This window comes from Bombina bombina, chromosome 2 (assembly GCF_027579735.1).
Source record: "Bombina bombina isolate aBomBom1 chromosome 2, aBomBom1.pri, whole genome shotgun sequence".
Lineage (NCBI taxonomy): Eukaryota > Metazoa > Chordata > Amphibia > Anura > Bombinatoridae > Bombina > Bombina bombina.
Genome location: NC_069500.1, coordinates 805,782,932 through 805,805,013, shown reverse-complemented (window position 1 = coordinate 805,805,013; position 22,082 = coordinate 805,782,932). Strand labels below are relative to the sequence as shown.

General features: G+C 41.6%; 1 protein-coding gene across 2 annotated transcripts in view; it reads right to left on the bottom strand.

The window, feature by feature from the left end:
* Positions 1–532: 532 nt before the first annotated feature.
* The window catches only part of MARCHF2 (membrane associated ring-CH-type finger 2), a 112,154-nt gene continuing 90,604 nt past the window's right edge, over positions 533–22,082 (bottom strand). For both annotated transcript variants that reach the window (XM_053703011.1, XM_053703012.1), the window contains exon 5: positions 533–1,290. In XM_053703011.1, coding sequence (XP_053558986.1) covers positions 1,132–1,290 — 159 coding nt within the window. In that variant the 3' untranslated portion in view covers positions 533–1,131. The remainder of the gene's footprint in view (positions 1,291–22,082) is intronic.

Sequence of the window (22,082 nt, the reverse complement as noted above, 5' to 3'; positions counted from 1 at the left end):
ACCTTTCAACTACTGTCCAGCTGCAGATTAAAAAAAACAAAAGAAACAATAGTCAATCAGCATCAGCAGCGCTGAGATCATACTTTGCTATACTGTGATCTCAGATTTCACTGAAATCTCACAATAATTCCTTAAACTGAGTAGGGAAATAGGACTGTGCCTGCACATGCAGATACACAATCCCTATCAAATCCTGGGACTAGCATCCTGATTGGCTGTTTATAGTCCCTTTACAAATTGGATGTGGATACTGAAGAAATTTGGAGGTAAAATATCTCTCTTATTTACATAGAGATGTTCAGGTGATATGTTTTAGCAATTTTTTTTTCCATTTATGTTGCATCACCTTTAAGTACTTCAAAATTTGGGTATCATGTCGCTTTAATCCAAATAGGGATTAATTAATTTTAGACAGAACTTCTTTGAGAACATAAGGAAAGGCACCAGTCTAGCAGTTACAAGAAAATATACCAATTCTACTTTTCTATAACCATTATTGCTGTAACTAAAATAATACAAATCACAACGACCAAAAAGTTTAACACTTTATTAACATTTTAACATAACATTATATATATATATATATATATATATATATATATATATATATTTATATTATTTATGCAGGATAAATCTTGTCCTGATGCTATTAAGATGCATTCAATGTTTTGTAGGGGTGTAGACAAGTCGTATTGCATTTCTCTGATGGTAGCTCTGTGTTAATATTCTTTTTTGCCAGAAGGGTCTCCTGCAGTGAACTGGTTAAGCTGCTGGATGAAAGCCTCTACTGAATATTGACACAAATAACTAAATATAAATCAACCATATACAAAATTCAGATCCTTATAATCTGTCAATGTGCATCAGAAGAAAATGTCAGACATATTCCTGGTGAAAAAAAAAATAAAAAAAATCTTGTTGGATTGCAAACTTGTTTTTCAAATCCATGACTACTTAATAATACATGTATTGTGGCAGCAGCAAAGTTCATCTTTGTGACTTACTGTGTTTTTAATATTAAATAATATTAAAAACACAGTAAGTAAATAGTTAATAAATAGTTTCCTTGGAGTCTGTAAAAAGTTCTTCTGTTCCTACCAAACAATTTTCAAGTATTTCTGAATGTGGGTATCATACAGTGGTCTCATCTGCAGCCTTCTTCAAAAGTTTGGAGGAAAGCAGGGAATGCTGGGTAGCAGAACCCATTTTGGAATCCGCAGAGAGCAGCAGGACTTTCTGGTTGGTCCTTCTCCACTCTGAGTACAGCTGGCAGTGGTAGCGGAATGACACCTATTAAAGATACACACTATGAGACAGATAGTAATGCCAATCAAGCATTTACAGGCAAAATAGCTGACATTTTCAATTATTACAGCTCACTTTAACTACAATCAAGTTGCCACAAAATGAGATACCAGAGCACTAAAACAATTTTAAAAACACTCTTAAAGTGATATAATGATAAAAAAATACATCATTTTGCCCCTCCCTGGTAATACCAGTGTGAGCCCCTCTCCCAAGGAATGTGGACAGAGCTGCTCACTCCCCTAGTTACCTGTATATAGTTAACTCTGAAGTACCACCCCCTCCAAGTTCTGTCCAGCCAAGAGGTGGACAGGATTAGGGATTCCTCTCCGTGCGCCATATGCCTTTGGAAGATTTTTGTGTGCAGATTTCCCCCCCCCCCCATGTGCTGGTAGCTCTGGCTTACCTTTTCACCAGGCTCATATTATGAGTCTTGGAAAAAGTGAGCGGTACAGCCTCTCCTGTCAAGACTACTACCGCATTTAAAAGTCAGTAGTTAAGAGTTTTATGGGCTAACGCAGTAACATAAAACTCTTAACTTTGTGATAAAAAGTACACTAACACCCATAAACTACCTATTAACCTCTAAACCGAGGCCCCCCCCGCACATCGCAAACACTTAAATAATTTTTTTAACCCCTAATCTGTCGACCGGACATCGCCGCCACTGTAATAAATATATTAACTCCTAAACCGCCGCACTCCCGCATAGCAAACACTAGTTAAATTTTATTAACCCCTAATCTGCCGTCCCTAACATCGCCGACACCTACCTACATTTATTAACCCCTAATCTGCCGCCCCCAACGTCGCCGCCACTATATTAAATGTATTAACCCCTAAACCTAAGACTAACCCTAACCCCCCCCAAATTAAATATAATTTAAAATAATCGGAAAAAAAATACTACAATTAAATAAAACATAATTTATGTAAGAACTTACCTGATAAATTCATTTCTTTCATGTTGGCAAGAGTCCATGAGCTAGTGACATATGGGATATACAATCCTACCAGGAGGGGCAAAGTTTCCCAAACCTCAAAATGCCTATAAATACACCCCTCACCACACCCACAATTCAGTTTAACGAATAGCCAAGCAGTGGGACGATAAAGAAAGGAGTAGAAAGCATCAACAAAGGAAATTTGGAAATAATTGTGCTTTATACAAAAAATCATAACCACCATAAAAAGGGTGGGCCTCATGGACTCTTGCCAATATGAAAGAAATTAATTTATCAGGTAAGTTCTTACATAAATTATGTTTTCTTTCATGTAATTGGCAAGAGTCCATGAGCTAGTGACATATGGGATATCAATACCCAAGATGTGGAGTCTTCCACTCAAGAGTCACTAGAGAGGGAGGGAATAAAAATAAAAACAGCCATATTTCGCTGAAAAAATTAATCCACAACCCAAATAAGTTTATTTTCATTTTTGAAAGAAAAAAACTTAAATCAAAAAGCAGAAGAATCAAACTGAAACAGCTGCCTGAAGAACTTTTCTACCAAAAACTGCTTCCGAAGAAGCAAATACATCAAAATGGTAGAATTTAGTAAATGTATGCAAAGAGGACCAAGCCGCCGCTTGCAAATCTGATCAACTGAAGCTTCATTCTTAAAAGCCCACAAAGTGGAGACTGATCTAGTAGAATGAGCTGTAATTCTCTGAGGCGGGGCCTGACCCGACTCCAAATAAGCTTGATGAATCAAAAGTTTCAACCAAGAAGCCAAGGAAATAGCAGAAGCCTTCTGACCTTTCCTAGGACCAGAAAATAAAACAAATAGACTGGAAGTCTTCCTGAAATCTTTAGTAGCTTACACATAATATTTCAAAGCTCTTACCACATCCAAAGAATGTAAAGGATCTCTCCAAAGAAGTCTTAGGACACAAGGAAGGGACAACAATTTCTCTACTAATGTTGTTAGAATTCACAACCTTAGGTAAAAATTGAAAAGAAGTCCGCAAAACTGCCTTATCCTGATGAAAAATCAGAAAAGGAGACTCACAAGAAAGAGCAGATAGCTCAGAAACTCTTCTAGCAGAAGAGATAGCCAAAAGGAACAACACTTTCCAAGAAAGTAGTTTAATGTCCAAAGAATGCATAGGCTCAAATGGAGGAGCCTGTAAAGCCTTCAGAACCAAATTAAGACTCCAAGGAGGAGAGATTGATTTAATGACAGGCTTGAGACGAACCAAAGCCTGCACAAAACAATGAATATCAGGAAGTTTAGCAAACTTTCTGTGAAATAAAACAGAAAGAGAGGAGATTTGTCCTTTCAACTTACAGACAAACCCTTATCCAAACCATCCTGAAGGAACTGTAAAATTCTAGGAATTCTAAAAGAATGCCAGAAGAATTTATGAGAAGAACACCATGAAATGTAAGTCTTCCAACTCTATAATAAATCTTCCTAGAGACAGATTTACGAGCTTGTAACATAGTATTAATCACTGAGTCAGAGAAACCTCTTTGACTTAGAACTAAGCGTTCAATTTCCATACCTTAAAATTTAATGATTTGAGATCCCGATGGAAAAACGGACCATGAGATAGTAGGTCTGGCCGTAACGGAAGTGGCCAAGGCGGGCAACTGGACATCCGAACCAGATCCGCATACCAAAACCTGTGTGGCCATGCTTGAGCCACCAGCAACACAAAAGACTGTTGCATGATGATTTTGGAGATCACTCTTGGAAGGAGAACTAGAGGAAGGAAGATGTAAGCAGGTTGATAACACCAAGCAAGTGTCAGCGCATCCACCTGAACATCCCTGGACATGGACAGGTATCTGGGAAGTTTCTTGTTTAAATGAGAGGCCATAAGATCTATCTCTGGAAGCCCCCACATCTGAACAATCTGAGAAAACACATCTGGATGGAGAGACCACTCCACTGGATGTAAAGTCTGGTGGCTGAGATAATCCGCCTCCCAATTGTCTACGCCTGGGATATGCACCGCAGAGATTAGACAGGAGCTGGATTCCGCCCAGGCAAGTATCCAAGATACTTCTTTCATAGCTTGGGAACTGTGAGTCCCACCCTCATGATTGACATAAGCCACAGTTGTGATATTGTCTGTCTGACAACAAATGAACGGTTCTCTCTTTAGCAGAGGCCAGAACTGAAGAGCCCTGAGAATTGCACGGAGTTCTAAAATATTTATTGGTAATCTCGCCTCTTGAGATTTCCAAATCCCTTGTGCTGTCAGAGATCCCCAAACAGCTCCCCAACCTGAAAGACTCGCATCTGTTGTGATCACAGTCCACGTTGGGCAAAAAGAAGCCCCTTGAACCAAACGATGGTGATCTATCCACCATGTCAGAGAGTGTCGTACATTGGGATTCAAGGATATTAATTGCGATATCTTTGTATAATCCCTGCACCATTGATTCAGCATACAAAGCTGTAGAGGTCTCATGTGAAAACGAGCAAAGGGGATCGCGTCCGATGCTGCAGTAATGAGACCTAAAACTTCCATGCACATAGCCACTGAAGGGAATGACAGACTGAAGGAGCCGGCATGCTGCGACCAATTTTAAACGTCTCTTGTCTGCTATAGACAGAGTCATGGACACTGAATCTATCTGGAAGCCTAAAAAGGTGACCCTTCCTCTGAGGAATCAAGAAACTTTTTGGTAAATTGATCCTCCAACCATGTTTCCAAAGAAACAGTACCAAGATATCGTCCAAATAAGGAAACACTGCAATACCCTGTTCTCTGATTACAGATAGTAGGGCACCCAGAACCTTTGAAAAGATTCTTGGAGCTGTTGCTAGGCCAAATGGAAGAGCAACAAATTGGTAATGCTTGTCTAGAAAAGAGAATCTCAGAAACTGAAAGTGTTCTGGATGAATCGGAATATGAAGGTACGCATCCTGCAAGTCTATTGTGGACATACAATGTCCTCGCTGAACAAAAGGCAGAATAGTCCTTATAGTCACCATCTTGAAAGTTGTTACTCTTACATAACTATTCAAAATTTTTAGATCCAGAACTGGTCTGAATAAATTTTCTTTCTTTGGTACAATGAATAGGTTTGAATAAAACCTCAAACCTTATTCCTGAGGAGGAACTGGCATGATTACAACTGAAGACTCCAGATCTGAAACACACTTCAGAAAAGCCTGAGCTTTTACTGGATTTACAGGGATGCGTGAGAGAAAAAATCTTCTCACAGGAGGTCTTACTTTGAATCCTTTTCGATACCCTTGAGAGACAATGCTCTGAATCCAATGATTTTGGACAGATTTTATCCAAAAATCCTTGAAAAACCTTAATCTGCCCCCTACCAGCTGAGCTGGCATGAGGGCCACACCTTCATGCGGATTTAGGGGCTGACTTTGGTTTCCTAAATGGCTTGGATTTATTCCAATTTGAGGAAGGCTTCCAATTGGAAGCAGATTCATTGGGGGAAGGATTGAGTTTTTGTTCTTTATTCTGACGAAAGGAACGAAAACGGTTAGAAGCCTTAGATTTACCCTTAAGTTTTTTATCCTGAGGCAAAAAAACTCCTTTTCCCCTAGTGATAGTTGAAATAATAGAATCCAACTGAGAACCAAATAAATTATTACCTTGGAAAGAAAGAGATAGTAATCTAGATTTAGATGTCATATCAGCATTCCAAGATTTAAGCCACAAAGCTCTTCTAGCTAAAACAGCTAAAGACATGTATCTAACATCAATTTTGATAATATCAAAAATGGCATCACAAAAAAAATGATTAGCATGTTGCAGTAAGCGAACAACGCTAGATATGTCAGAATCCAATTTGTGTTGCGCTAAATTTTCCAACCAGAAAGTTGATGCAGCCGCAACATCAGCCAAAGAAATAGCAGGTCTGAGAAGATGACCTAAATATAAATAGGCCTTCCTTAGATAAGATTCAAGCTTCCTATCTAAAGGATCCTTAAAGGAAGTGCTATCTTCCATAGGAATAGTGGTACGTTTAGCAAGAGTAGAAATAGCCCCATCAACTTTGGGGATTTTTTTCCCAAAACTCTATAGATTTTGCTGGTAAAGTATACAATTTTTTAAACCTTGAAGAAGAAATAAAAGAAGTACCTGGCTTATTACATTCCCTAGAAATCATATCAGAAATAGCCTCAGGAATGGGAAGAACCCCTGGGGAAACCACAGGAGGTTTAAAAACAGCATTTAAACGTTTATTAGACTGAACGTCAATAGGACTGGTTACCTCAATATCCAAAGTAATTGACACTTCTTTTAATAAAGAATGCATATACGCTATTTTAAATAAATAAGTAGATTTGTCAGTGTCAATGTCTGAGGAAGGATCTTCTGTATCAGATAGATCCTCATCAGAAGAGGATGAATGTTGTTGGTCATTTGAAATTTCATCAGCTAAATAAGAAGTTTTAAAAGACCTTTTAAGTTTATTAGAAGGTGGAAATGCAGACAAAGCCTTCATAATAGAATCAGAAACAAATTCTTTAAAATTTACAGGTATATCATGCACATTAGAAGTTGAAGGAACTGCAACTGGCAATGTACTATTACCGATGGAAACGCTATCTGCATGTAAAAGTTTATCATGACAACTATTACAAATGACATTCGGTGGAATAATTTCTACAACTTTACAACTAATGCACTTAGCTTTGGTAGAACCGATGTCAGGCAGCAATGTTCCAGCAGAAACTTCTGAGGCAGGATCAGATTGGGACATCTTGCACAATGTAAGAGAAAAAACAACATATAAAGCAAAATTATCTATTTCCTTATATGACAGTTTCAGGAATGGGAAAAACAAAATTTATGCTTACCTGATAAATTCATTTCTCCTGTAGTGTGGTCAGTCCACGGGTCATCATTACTTCTGGGATATTATCTCCTCCCCTACAGGAAGTGCAAGAGGATTCACCCAGCAGAGCTGCTATATAGCTCCTCCCCTCTACGTCACCTCCAGTCATTCGACCAAAGGACCAACGAGAAAGGAGAAGCCCAAGGGTGTAGTGGTGACTGGAGTATAATCCAAAAAATTTTTTAGCCTGCCATAAAAAACAGGGCGGGCCGTGGACTGACCACACTACAGGAGAAATGAATTTATCAGGTAAGCATAAATTTTGTTTTCTCCTGTTAAGTGTGGTCAGTCCACGGGTCATCATTACTTCTGGGATACCAATACCAAAGCAAAAGTACACGGATGACGGGAGGGACAGGCAGGCTCTTTATACGGAGGGAACCACTGCCTGAAGAACCTTTCTCCCAAAAACAGCCTCCGAAGAAGCAAAAGTGTCAAATTTGTAAAATTTGGAAAAAGTATGAAGAGAAGACCAAGTTGCAGCCTTGCAAATCTGTTCAACAGAAGCCTCATTCTTAAAGGCCCAAGTGGAAGCCACAGCTCTAGTAGAATGAGCTGTAATTCTTTCAGGAGGCTGCTGTCCAGCAGTCTCATAGGCTAATCGTATTATGCTACGAAGCCAAAAAGAGAGAGAGGTAGCCGAAGCTTTTTGACCTCTCCTCTGACCAGAATAAACGACAAACAGGGAAGACGTTTGACGAAAATCCTTAGTTGCCTGTAGATAAAATTTCAGGGCACGAACTACATCTAGATTGTGTAGCAGACGTTCCTTCTTCGAGGAAGGATTAGGACACAAAGATGGAACAACAATCTCTTGATTGATATTCCTGTTAGTGACCACCTTAGGTAGGAACCCAGGTTTAGTACGCAGAACTACCTTGTCTGAATGAAAAATCAGATAAGGAGAATCACAATGTAAGGCAGATAACTCAGAAACTCTTCGAGCCGAGGAAATAGCCATTAAAAACAGAACTTTCCAAGATAACAACTTGATATCAATGGAATGAAGGGGTTCAAACGGAACCCCCTGTAAAACATTAAGAACTAAGTTCAAACTCCATGGCGGAGCAACAGTTTTAAACACAGGCTTGATCCTAGCTAAAGCCTGACAAAAAGCTTGAACGTCCGGAACTTCTGACAGACGTTTGTGTAAAAGAATGGACAGAGCTGAAATCTGTCCCTTTAAAGAACTAGCGGATAACCCCTTTTCTAAACCTTCTTGTAGAAAAGACAATATCCTTGGAATCCTAACCTTACTCCATGAGTAACTCTTGGATTCGCACCAATATAAGTATTTACGCCATATTTTATGGTAAATCCTTCTGGTAACAGGCTTCCTAGCCTGTATTAAGGTATCAATAACTGGCTCAGAAAAACCACGTTTTGATAAAATCAAGCGTTCAATTTCCAAGCAGTCAGCTTCAGAGAAGTTAGATTTTGATGTTTGAATGGACCCTGGATCAGAAGGTCCTGTTTCAGAGGTAGAGACCAAGGCCGGACAGGATGACATGTCCATTAGATCTGCATACCAAGTCCTGCGTGGCCATGCAGGTGCTATTAGAATCACTGATATGCTCTCCTGTTTGATTCTGGCAATCAATCGAGGAAGCATCAGGAAGGGTGGAAACACATAAGCCATCCCGAAGGTCCAAGGTGCTGTCAAAGCATCTATCAGAACCGCTCCCGGATCCCTGGATCTGGACCCGTAGCGAGGAAGCTTGGCGTTCTGACGAGACGCCATGAGATCTATCTCTGGTTTGCCCCAACGTCGAAGTATCTGGGCAAAGACCTCCGGATGAAGTTCCCACTCCCCCGGATGAAAAGTCTGACTACTTAAGAAATCCGCCTCCCAGTTCTCCACTCCCGGGATGTGGATTGCAGACAGGTGGCAAGAGTGAGACTTTGCCCAGCGAATTATCTTTGATACTTCCATCATTGCTAGGGAGCTTCTTGTCCCTCCCTGATGGTTGATGTAAGCTACAGTCGTGATGTTGTCCGACTGAAACCTGATGAACCCCCGAGTTGTTAACTGGGGCCAAGCCAGAAGGGCATTGAGAACTGCTCTCAATTCCAGAATGTTTATTGGAAGGAGACTCTCCTCCTGATTCCATAGTCCCTGAGCCTTCAGAGAATTCCAGACAGCGCCCCAACCTAGTAGGCTGGCGTCTGTTACAATTGTCCAGTCTGGCCTGCTGAATGGCATCCCCCTGGACAGGTGTGGCCGATAAAGCCACCATAGAAGAGAATTTCTGGTCTCTTGATTCAGATTCAGAGTGGGGGACAAATCTGAGTAATCCCCATCCCACTGACTTAGCATGCACAATTGCAGCCGTCTGAGATGTAGGCGTGCAAAAGGTACTATGTCCATTGCCGCTACCATTAAGCCGATCACCTCCATGCATTGAGCTACTGACGGGTGTTGAATGGAATGAAGGACACGGCATGCATTTTGAAGCTTTGTTAACCTGTCTTCTGTCAGGTAAATCTTCATTTCTACAGAATCTATCAGAGTCCCCAAGAAGGGAACTCTTGTGAGTGGAAAGAGAGAACTCTTCTTTTCGTTCAACTTCCATCCATGCGACCTTAGAAATGCCAGTACTAACTCTGTATGAGACTTGGCAGTTTGAAAGCTTGAAGCTTGTATCAGAATGTCGTCTAGGTACGGAGCTACCGAAATTCCTCGCGGTCTTAGTACCGCCAGAAGAGTACCCAGAACCTTTGTGAAGATTCTTGGAGCCGTAGCCAATCCGAATGGAAGAGCTACAAACTGGTAATGCCTGTCTAGAAAGGCAAACCTTAGATACCGGTAATGATTTCTGTGAATCGGTATGTGAAGGTAAGCATCCTTTAAATCCACTGTGGTCATGTACTGACCCTCTTGGATCATGGGCAAAATTGTTCGAATAGTTTCCATCTTGAACGATGGAACTCTTAGGAATTTGTTTAGGATCTTTAAATCCAAGATTGGCCTGAAAGTTCCCTCTTTTTTGGGAACTACAAACAGATTTGAGTAAAACCCTTGTCCTTGTTCCGACCGCGGAACTGGATGGATCACTCCCATTAATAAAAGATCTTGTACGCAGCGTAGGAACGCTTCTTTCTTTATTTGGTTTAACACACTAGCAATAAACTAGCAACTTGGAAATGCTTTTCAAGTAATTTACAATAATATGAAAACGAACTGTGCCTATAAGAAGCACAGAAAAAATTATGACAGTTGAAAATAAATAAGTTATAGCATCAAATCTTTGTAAGAAATATACAATTTTAGCAAAGGATTGTTCCCATTAGCAAAGGATAACTAACCCTGGCAGCAGAAAAAATACACAAATAAACGTTTTTTATCACAGTCAACTACAATCTTCACAGCTCTGCTGTGAATGATTACCTCCCTCAAAAAAAGCTTTGGAGATCCCTGAGTTCTGTAGAGATGAACCGGATCATGCAGGAAGAAAATGAACCTCTGACTGAGTTTTTTGATGCGTAGTAAAAGCGCCAAAAATGGCCCCTCCCCCTCACACATAACAGTGAGAGAGATCAGTAAACTGCTTTAATTTAAACAAAACTATTGCCAAGTGGAAAAAATAGTGCCCAAAACATTTTTTCACCCAGTACCTCAGAGAAATAAACGATTTTACATGCCAGCAAAAAAACGTTTAACCTCAATAAATTAATTGTTATTTAAAACCTATTGCAAGTCCCTGCAAATTAGGTTAAGTCTATGCATACAGTATAAATCCAGTGAAGTACCATTCCCCAGAATACTGAAGTGTAAAATATACATACATGACAGCCTGATACCAGCTACATCTACTGCATTTAAGGCTGAGTTTACATTATAACGGTATGGCAGGATTTTCTCATCAATTCCATGTCAGAAAATAATAAACTGCTACATACCTCTTTGCAGATTAATCTGCCCGCTGTCCCCTGATCTGAAGTTTACCTCTCCTCAGATGGCCGAGAAACAGCAATATGATCTTAACTACTCCGGCTAAAATCATAGAAAAAACTCAGGTAGATTCTTCTTCAAATTCTACCAGAGAATGAATAACACACTCCGGTGCTATTATAAAATAACAAACTTTTGATTGAAGGTAATAAACTAATTAAAATCACCACAGTCCTCTCACACATCCTATCTATTCGTTGGGTGCAAGAGAATGACTGGAGGTGACGTAGAGGGGAGGAGCTATATAGCAGCTCTGCTGGGTGAATCCTCTTGCACTTCCTGTAGGGGAGGAGATAATATCCCAGAAGTAATGATGACCCGTGGACTGACCACACTTAACAGGAGAAAAATGCAATAGCATAGGCCTCTGAAAGCAAAAAGCAAGAGGCAAACAAACAAGGGGTATTGAAATAATGAAAAAAATTTGGCGCCAAGTATGAAGCACAACGTAACGTAAAGTCTTTTGACTGGAAATGACACACTTGCGTCACTAATGATGCCACCGCGTGAAAGGTCTCGTCGTCACGTATGACGCCGGAAAAGACGAAGTTGCGTCATAAACTTACTTTTTCGTGCCAAAAAAATTTTCGCGACAAGAATGACGCAATAAAGTTTAGCATTTGACGCACCCGTGGGCCTAATACCCGCAATTACAAGAAGTAGTCAATTGAAAAAAGACTAAACCCCAGGTAAGAAATACATTTCTTAAAAATGTTTACATTCCCAAATATGAAACTGACAGTCTGCAGAAGGAAATACATGAACCTGACTCATGGCAAATATAAGTACAATACATATATTTAGAACTTTATATAAATGCATAAAGTGCCAAACCATAGCCGAGTGTCTTAAGCAATGAAAACATACTTACCAAAAGACACCCATCCACATATAGCAGATAGCCAAACCAGTACTAAGACAGTTATTAGTAGAGGTAATGGTAAATTGAGAGTATATCGTCGATCTGAAAAGGGAGGTAGGAGATGAATCTCTACGACCGATAACAGAGAACCTATGAAATAGACCCCCGTTAGGGAAATCATCGTATTCAAATAAGTGATACTCCCTTCACGTCCCTCTGACATTCACTGTACTCTGAGAGGAATCGGGCTTCAACAATGCTGAGAAGCGCATATCAACATAGAAATCTTAGCACAAAATTACTTCACCACCTCCATAGGAGGCAAAGTTTGTAAAACTGAATTGTGGGTGTGGTGAGTGGTGTTATTTATAGGCATTTTGAAGTTTGGGAAACTTTGCCCCTCCTGGTAGGATTGTATATCCCATATGTCACTAGCTCATGGACTCTTGCCAATTACATGAAATAAATGATTCCTATTTAAAACTAAATACTTACCTATAAAATAAACCCTAAGCTAGCTTCAATATAATTAATAATTATATTGTAGCTATCTCAGGGTTTATTTTTATTTTACAGGCAACTTTGTATTTATTTTAACTAGGTACAATAGTTATTAAATAGTTATTAACTATTTAATAACTTCCTAGTTAAAATAAGTACAAATTTACCTGTAAAATAAACCCTAACCTAAGTTACAATTACACCTAACACTATAATTAAATTACCTAAATTAACTACAATTAAATAAACTAAAGTACAAAACCCCCCCACTAAATTACAGAAAATAATAAAATAATTAGAAGAATTTTAAACTAATTACACCTAATCTAATCCCCCCTAATAAAATAAAAAAGTCCCCCAAAATAATAAAAAGCCCTACCCTATACTAAATTACAAATAGCCCTTAAAAGGGCCTTTTGCGGGGCATTGGCCCAAAGTAATCAGCTCTTTTACCTGTAAAAAAAATTTCAATACCCCCCCAACATTAAAACCCACCACCCACCCAATCCCCCCCTTAATAAAACCTAACACTAACCCCATGAAGATCACACTACCTTGAGACGTCTTCACCCAACCGGCAGAAGTGGTCCTCCAGACGGCCAGAAGTCTTCATCCGATTCGGGCAGAAGAGGACCTCCAGATGGGTATCCAGGCGGCATCTTCTATCTTCATCCATCCGGAGCGGAGCGGGTCCATCTTCAAGCCATCCGACGCGGAGCATCCTCTTCCATCCGACGACTAACACTAAATGACGGTACCTTTAAGTGACGTCATCCAAGATGGCGTCCCTTCAATTCTGATTGCCTGATAGAATTCTATCAGCCAATCGGAATTAAGGTAGAAAAAATCCTATTGGCTGATGGAATCAGCCAATAGGATTGAAGTTCAATCCTACTGGCTGATCCAATCAGCCAATAGAATTGAGTTCACATTCTATTGGCTGATTGGAACAGCCAATAGAATGCGAGCTCAATCCTATTGGCTGATTGGATCAGCTAATAGGATTTTTTCTACCTTAATTCCGATTGGCTGATAGAATTCTATCAGCCAATCGGAATTGAAGGGACGCCATCTTGGATGACTGTCAGGGTGCCAGGAATCAGACTGAGGTGAGAAGTGCAAAAATAATCACACCTTTAATAATAGCAAAAAATAATAAAAAGTCCACAAGTCAAATAACAAGCCAGGAGTCAAAACCAGAGCTGGTAGTCAGACGAGCTGAGTCAGGAGCCAAAGCGAATAGTCAGACGAGCCGGAATCAGGAACAAGGAAAACAGCAGAGTCAGGAACAAGCCAGGAATCAGGAACCAGGAAGGACATCAGGCAGCCAGCACAAAAGGAACTCACAAACAGGTCTGAGAAAACGCAAAGGCAAAGCATACTGAACAGAGGCCCTTTAAATAATAAGTGATGACATCACAATTCTGAGACTGCATCCTGTCTCACAAGGATGATGCACACCAGTCTGGCCATAAAAGTAAGTGCAGGAAATGAGCAGCATCCCCCACAATGCACCATAGTCAGGAAGAGAGGTGAGTAAAATGGCTGCCAGCAGCACATGGCAAACAAAACAAGGAAAAAACCCTGACAGTACCCTCCCCTCAACGACCCCTCCCCCGCGGGAGGACAAAAGGCTTATTGGGGAAACGGGCATGGAAGGCACGGAGGAGAGCGGGAGCATGAACATCAGAGGAGGGAACACAAGAACGCTCCTCCGGACAGTAGCCCCCTCCAGTGAACCAAATACTGTACACGGCCCCTGGACATACGAGAGTCAATAATGCTGCTGACCTCATACTCCTCATGGTTGTCAACAAAGATAGGACGATGACAAGGCAACACAGTGGTTAACCGATTACAAACCAATGGTTTCAAGAGGGAGACATGAAAAACATTGGAGATGCGCATAGCAGGAGGAAGGTCAAGAGCGTAGGCCACAGGATTAACCCGTCAGAGTATTCAAAAAGGACCAACATAACGGGGGGCCAATTTATTGGAAGGCACACGAAGGTTCAAGTTGTGGGAGGACAGCCAAACTCTCTCACCAACCTGGTAGGAAGGTGCGGGCAGACGCTTACGATCAGCCTGGAACTTTTGGCGCTGCATAGAACGGTGAAGGCAATCTTGAATCTGCACCCATGTGGAATGGAGTTGCCGGAGATGCTCCTCCAAAGCCGGAATACCCTGAGACATGAATGAATCGGGCAACAAGGATGGCTGAAACCCATAATTCGCCATGAACGGGGATAACTTGGAGGAAGCATTAATAGCACTATTACGAGCAAACTCTGCCCAAGGTAACAGTTCAGACCAATTATTGTGGTGATCTGAGACATAGCAAAGGAGGAACTGTTCCAGAGCTTGATCAGACCGTTCCGCAGCCCCATTGGATTGAGGGTGATATGCCGAGGAGAAGGAAAGCTGGATCCCCATTTGAGCCCAAAAGGAACACCAAAATCTGGAGACAAACTGGCTACCCCGGTCCGACACTATCTCCTTGGGTAACCCATGTAAATGGAAGACCTCCCGTGCAAAAATTGAAGCAAGCTCCCGAGCGGTAGGCAGCTTCATCAAGGGAATGCAATGTGACATTTTAGAAAAACGGTCAACCACCATAAGGATAACAGTATTGCCATTGGAAACAGGGGCTCGATAATGAAGTCCATGGAAAGATGTGTCCAAGGATGCTCACCATTAGCAATAGGTTGAAGAAGACCCACAGGAAGACGTCGAGGAGTCTTATTCTGTGCACAAACTGAGCAGGAGGCAACATATGCAGCAACATCAGAATGAAGACCTGGCCACCAGAATTGACGAGTGACAGACCAAATCATTTGGTTCTTGCCTGGGTGACCTGCGGCTTAAGGATAGTGGTAAGTGTGCAAAAGTTTAGTTTGAAGATTCTCAGGAACAAAACACTTACCACTAGGTTTCTCAGAAGGTGCATTGGTTTGTCAAATTAGTACGTATGGTAGCCAAAATATGGTCAGGAGGTATACCAGGAGTAGGTACAGACTCCTCCTTGGACAGAGGCAAAAATTGTCAAGAGAGGGCATCAGCCCTAACATTCTTACTACCAGGCAGGTAGGAGACTACATATTTAAACCGAGACAAAAATAGCGCCCATCTGGCCTGTCGGGGCGACAAACATTTTGCTTCAGATAGGTAAGTTAAATTCTTGTGGTCAGTAAGAATGAGCACTGGCACGCTAGTACCCTCGAGAAGATGCCTCCATTCCTTGAGTGCCAAAATTATGGCCAGTAATTCCCTGTCGCCAATTTCATAATTGCACTCCGCTGGAGACAATTTCTTAGAGAAGAAACCACATGGATGCAAGGAACCGTCAGGGGTAGGACGTTGAGACAAGAGGGCACCTACTCCAGTCTCAGACGCATCGACCTCGAGAACGAAAGGCAGGACAGGGTTAGGATGAGCCAGAACTGGAGTGGCAGCAAAGTCAGTCTTAAGACTATCAAAGGCCTAAATGGCAGTAGGTGACCAATGGAGTGGATCATTCTCTTTACGGGTCATGTCTGTGATAGGTTTGACCAAGGAAGAAAAGTTTTTAATAAACTTTCTACAGTAATTGGCGAACCCCAAAAAACGTTGAATAGACCGAAGACCAACTGGGCGAGGCCACTGCAGAACTGCAGATAACTTGTCAGGATCCATGGAGAACCCTGCAACGGAGATAACATAACCTAGGAAGGTTACTTGAGTCTGATGGAACTGACATTTCTCGAGTTTACAAAACAAGCCGTTCTCACGTAGTCTCAGAAGAACCCGTGTAACATCAGAACGATGAGCCTTAAGTGTGGATGAGTGTATGAGGATGTCGTCTAAGTACACCACAACACACTGTTGTAACATATCTCGTAGGACATCATTAATATATTCCTGAAAAACAGCAGGAGCATTAAATAGGCAAAAAGGGCGTTACAAGATACTCATAATGCCTGCTCCTGGTGTTAAATGCTGTTTTAAATTCGTGGCCCTCCTTAATCCTAACGAGATTGTACGCTCCTCTCAAATCAAGTTTAGTAAAGACCGTAACTCAGAAAGAGAGAGAACAGCACTCCTTGCGATAGAACAGAAGCTGGAATAACTTCCATGCATGTTCATTTTTATTGAATTCCTCAGGGTGCCAGTTCTTTTTGCACACTATGCCCCTTCACAGAGAAAAAAATATCCTGAAGCATATCACACTGACCCTGCCCAATGACAGTCCAGCGCCGAAATACCAGGCAATTCTTCTCTGAATAAGGGAAGCAACAACTCCAGACGATCGTTTCGGCCTCCTATGGGCCTTGTCAGTGAGGTGCAGTTGTATCTCTCTAAGGGCAAGTGTGCGTGGAGTCCACGTCTGGTTTCCCCATTACTCTTAGGGTGACCCAAGAGTAATTCGCATAAAAATCAAAAGAGAGAGAGAACAGCACTCCTTGAGATAGAACAGAAGCTGGAATAACTTCCATGCATGTTAATTTTTATTGAATTCCTAAGAGTGCCAGTTCTTTTTGCACACTATGCCCATTCACAGAGAAAAAATATCCTGAAGCATATCAGTCTGACCCTGCCCAATGACAGTCCAGCGCCGAAATACCAGGCAATTCTTCTCTGAACAAGGGAAACAACAACCCCAGACGATAGAATGAAGAACGTGCACCCTGAGGAGTTACAATAAAAATGAACATTCATGGAAGTTATTCCAGTTTCTGTTCTCTCTCATGGAGTGCTGTTCTTTTTCTTTCGAAAGACCGTAGCTCCCTTGAGGCGGTCAAAGAGGTCCATAATAAGCGGAATAGGGTAAGCATTTTTAATGGTAAGATGATTAAGACCCCTATAATCGATACATGGTCTTAACTCGCCAGCCTTTTTCTTAACAAAGAAGAAGCCAGCCCCTGCAGGAGAGCAGGATTTGCGGATGATCCCCCACGACAGAGCATCGGCAACATACTCCTCCATAGCACAATTCTCTGCAACAGACAGAGGGTACCCCCGGCCCCGAGGAGGAATGGCTCCGGGTTGCAGATCTATGGCACAATTGTAAGACCGGTGAGGAGGCAACGAACTGGCACGCACCTTGTCAAACACGTCTAGGTACTCTCGGTACTCCTCTGGCAATTGAGATACACAAGTGCACAAGACTTTAACTTGTTTCCGAAGACAAGTGGAAATACATTGCGGGGGCCACGACAACATTTCGGACCTCCGCCAGTCGAGACTGGGATTGTGCTTTTGGAGCCAGGGATAACCCAGAAAAAACGGAAAATTCGGAGAGTTTATCACCTGGAACTGGAGGGTTTCAAAATGGAGAGCCCCAACAGCCATGGACAACAGATCAGTTTCGTGAGTAACGAGTGCTGGCTGAAGGGGCCTGCCATCAATAGCAAGCGGAACGGACCGAGGCAAAACAGGAATGGAGTGCTTTGATACAAAAGCACTGTCAATGAAACAGCCCGCAGCACCGGAGTCGCCTGAGTGACTATGGAGGAGTCCACCCAGGAAAGGACAACCGTGAAAAAAGGTTTCTCCTTAAGCGGTTCCGGGGACGAGGATAAACCACCCAAGGTCTGCCCCCAACAGGACCTTAGGTGTGAGCATTTCCCGGCCGTGTAGGACAAGACTTCAAAAGGTGACCCGGTAACCCACAATAGAGGCAGAGCCCCTCCCTCCTCCTAAAGGCCCTCTCTGCCGTGGAGAGACACGTGAATCCTAGCTGCATCGGCTCAGAAGTACCTGGTGACTCGGGACCAGGAGGCATGGGAGGAGAGGGAGGCATGGGTGGGAACGAACTTCCTCAAGAGGTAGTAGCAACAAACACTGTGGGGGACTTTAAAAATGCATGGGACAAGCATAGGGCTATCCTACGAACTAGATAAGTTTATACTGTTAGGTAAGGTGGGGCAGACTTGCTGGGCCTATGGCTCTTATCTGCCGTCAATATCTATGTTTCTATGTTTCTATGTTTGAGACAACGGAAAAGGAGGCTTCCGCAAGCGCTCCTTGAAAGAGGGCCTCTCTCTGAGTCTGATGTCAATTAGGATCAAAAAAGACACCAATGCCTCGAGATCCTCTGGTAAATCTCTGGCAGCACCTTCGTCTTTAATCGCATCAGCGTCAAGCGTACGGAACTCAATAGCATACTGAGCAACAGATCTTGTACCTTGCTGAATGGACATGAGTCGTTTAGCAGCAAGGAGTGAGCCGGAACATCAAATACCCTTCGAAAGGAGGCCACAAATTCAGGGTAATTTGAAATCATAGGTTTATTAGTCTCCCACAAGGGATTAGCCCAGGCAAGAGCTGTGTCAGAGTGTAACAAGATGAGAAATCCCACCTTAGCTCTATCAGAGGGAAACGTCTGAGGTAACATCCCAAAGTAAATGCCCACCTGGTTCAAAATCCCTCTGCACTGAATAGGATCGCCTCCATATCGCTGAGGTAGAGGTGCAGAACCAGACATGCTCCTGGTAGGCATAGGTGCAGCATAACTTGCGGGACACTTTGGTCCAAATGTGCAGTGCGAGTCAGCAGGGTTTGCAGGGCTAATGCAAATTGATCCAAGCGGTGATCCTGTTCATCCATCCTGGAAATGATGGCAGGTAAAGGCGGATTATTAGCACCATCAGGATTCATGGCCTTTGCATAATGTCAAGGGTGCCAGGAATCAGACTGAGACAAGAAGTGCAAAAATAATAACACCCTTTTTAATAGCAAAAAAATATTAAAAAGTCCACGAGCCAAATAAGCCAGAAGTCAAAACCAGAGCTGGTAGTCAGACGAGCCAGAATCAGGAACAAGTTAAACAGCAGAGTCAGGAACAAACCAGGGATCAGGAACCAGGAAGGACGTCAGTAGGTAATACACAGGAACTCTCACAAACAGGTCTGAGACAACGCAAAGGCAAAGCATACTGAACAGAGGCCCTTTAAATAATAAGTGATGACATCACAATTCTGAGACTGCATCCTGTCTCACATGGATGATTCACACCAGTCTGGCCATAAAAGGAAGTGCAGGAAATGGGCAGCATCCCCTACAATGCACCATAGTCCGGAAGAGAGGTGAGTAAAATGGCTGCCAGCAGCACATGGCAAACACAACAGGGAAAAAACCCTGACAATGACGTCACTTAAAGGTACCGTCATTTAGTGTTAGTCGTCGGATGGAAGAGGATGCTTTGCGTCAGATGGCTTGAAGATGGACCCGCTCCACTCCGGATGGATGAAAAAAGAAGATGCCGCCTGGATGAAGACTTCTGCCCGTCTGGAGGTCCTCTTCTGCCCAGATCGGATGAAGACTTCTGGCCGCCTGGAGGACCACTTCTGCCCGGTTGGGTGAAGACGTCTCAAAGTTGGGTGATCTTCATGGGGTTAGTGTTAGGTTTTATTAAGGGGGATTGGGTGGGTGGTAGGTTTTAATGTGGGGGGGGGTATTGTAATTTTTTTTTTACAGGTAAAAGAGCTGATTACTTTGGCCCTTTTAAGGGCTATTTGTAATTTAGTATAGGGTAGGGCTTTTTATTATTTTGGGGGGGCTGTTTTATTTTATTAGGGGGGATTAGATTAGGTGTAATTAGTTTAAAATTCTTGTAATTAATTTTATTATTTTCTGTAATTTAGTGGGGTTTTTTCGTACTTTAGTTTATTTAATTTAATTGTAATTAATTGTAGTTAGTTTAGGTAATTTATTTAATTATAGTGTTAGGTGTAATTGTAACTTAGGTTAGGGTTTATTTTACAGGCAAATTTGTACTTATTAACTATTTAATAACTACCTAGTTAAAATAACTATTTAATAACTACCTAGTTAAAATAACTATTTAATAACTATTCTACCTAGTTAAAATAAATACAAAGTTGCCTGTAAAATAAAAATAAATCCTAAAATGGCTACAATGTAACTATTAGTTATATTGTAGCTATCTTAGGGTTTATTTTGTAGGTAAGTATTTAGTTTTAAATAGGAATAATTTAGGTAATAATAGTAATTTTATTTAGATGTATTTAAATTATATTTAAGTTAGGGGGTGTTAGGGTTAGACTTAGATTTAGGGGTTAATAACTTTATTATAGTGGCGGCGACGTTGGCGGCGGAAGATTAGGGGTTAATAAGTGTAGTTAGGTGGCGGCGACATTGGGGGTGGCTGAGTAGGGGTTAATAAATAAAAAGTAGGTGTCGGCGATGTTGGAGGCAGCAGATTAGGGGTTCATAGGGATAATGTAGGTGGCGGCAGTGTCCGGAGCGGCAGATTAGGGGTTAAAAATAAAATGCAGGTGGCGGCGATGTCGGGGGCGGCAAATTAGGGGTTCATGTTAGGGTGTTAGGTGTAGACATAAAAAGTATTTTCCTATAGGAATCAATGGGGCTGCGTTAGGAGCTGAACGCTACTTTTTTGCAGGTGTTAGGCTTTTTTTCAGCCGAATCAGCCCCATTGATTCCTATGGGGAAATCGTGCATGAGCACATTTTGCCAGCTCACCGCTACCGTAAGCAGCGCTGGTATTACAGTGAGATGTGGAGCTAAATTTTGCTCTCCGCTCACTTTTTTGCGGCTAACACTGGGTTTAAAAAAACCTGTAATACCAGCGTTGTTTGTAGGTGAGCATAAACTGCTAGTTAGCACCGCAAGCCTTACCGACAAAAACTTGTAATCTAGCCGTATGTTATTTGATTTTGTTTATCTGCTGCTCTTGAGATGTTGGAGCTTAATGCAAAATCCATGACCACTGCTAACTTACAAGAGCTTTGTGGCTTCATCATTGGGAAGCTGATCTGGGTTACCAAGTTAACCTCCTGGGATTACCTTTTGAAAGAAACATGCTGTTCGGTAAACATTCATTATAATTTCTAAGCATTTAGGAGGTAAGAGCCCATTTTTTCCACAGGCTTCACAGAAACCCAACTTTTCACATAGGTTCACAGTACCTAAATTACAAGTATTTCTATAAGAAGAATTTATTCTGTGCGCAAGATTGGAGATCTCACCCAGACCAGAAGGTAGGGGACGTGGCAAGTCTTTTCCAGTCCAACATGCTAAAAAAGATGGTTTGCCAGCCCAAATTTCCTTGCTTGAAGGTATGGGCCTTCAGCATTTCAGACAAATTGGTTCTCAGTCTTCTACAAAGGGGATATTTTTTCTGGTTCAAATGAAAACCTTGTGTCCCTCACTTATCTGTAAAAGTTAGAGGCTTTTCACAAATTTGTCAGCAAGCTTTCGAGCAAACACGTAATTCAGGATATTCCTGTCTATCAAAAAATCAGGGACTTTACTCTCCTTTTTTCCTGGTAAAAAACATAATTTATGTAAGAACTTACCTGATAAATTCATTTCTTTCATATTAACAAGAGTCCATGAGCTAGTGACGTATGGGATATACATTCCTACCAGGAGGGGCAAAGTTTCCCAAACCTTAAAATGCCTATAAATACACCCCTCACCACACCCACAAATCAGTTTAACGAATAGCCAAGAAGTGGGGTGATAAGAAAAAAAGTGCGAAGCATATAAAATAAGGAATTGGAATAATTGTGCTTTATACAAAAAAATCATAACCACCACAAAAAAGGGTGGGCCTCATGGACTCTTGTTAATATGAAAGAAATGAATTTATCAGGTAAGTTCTTACATAAATTATG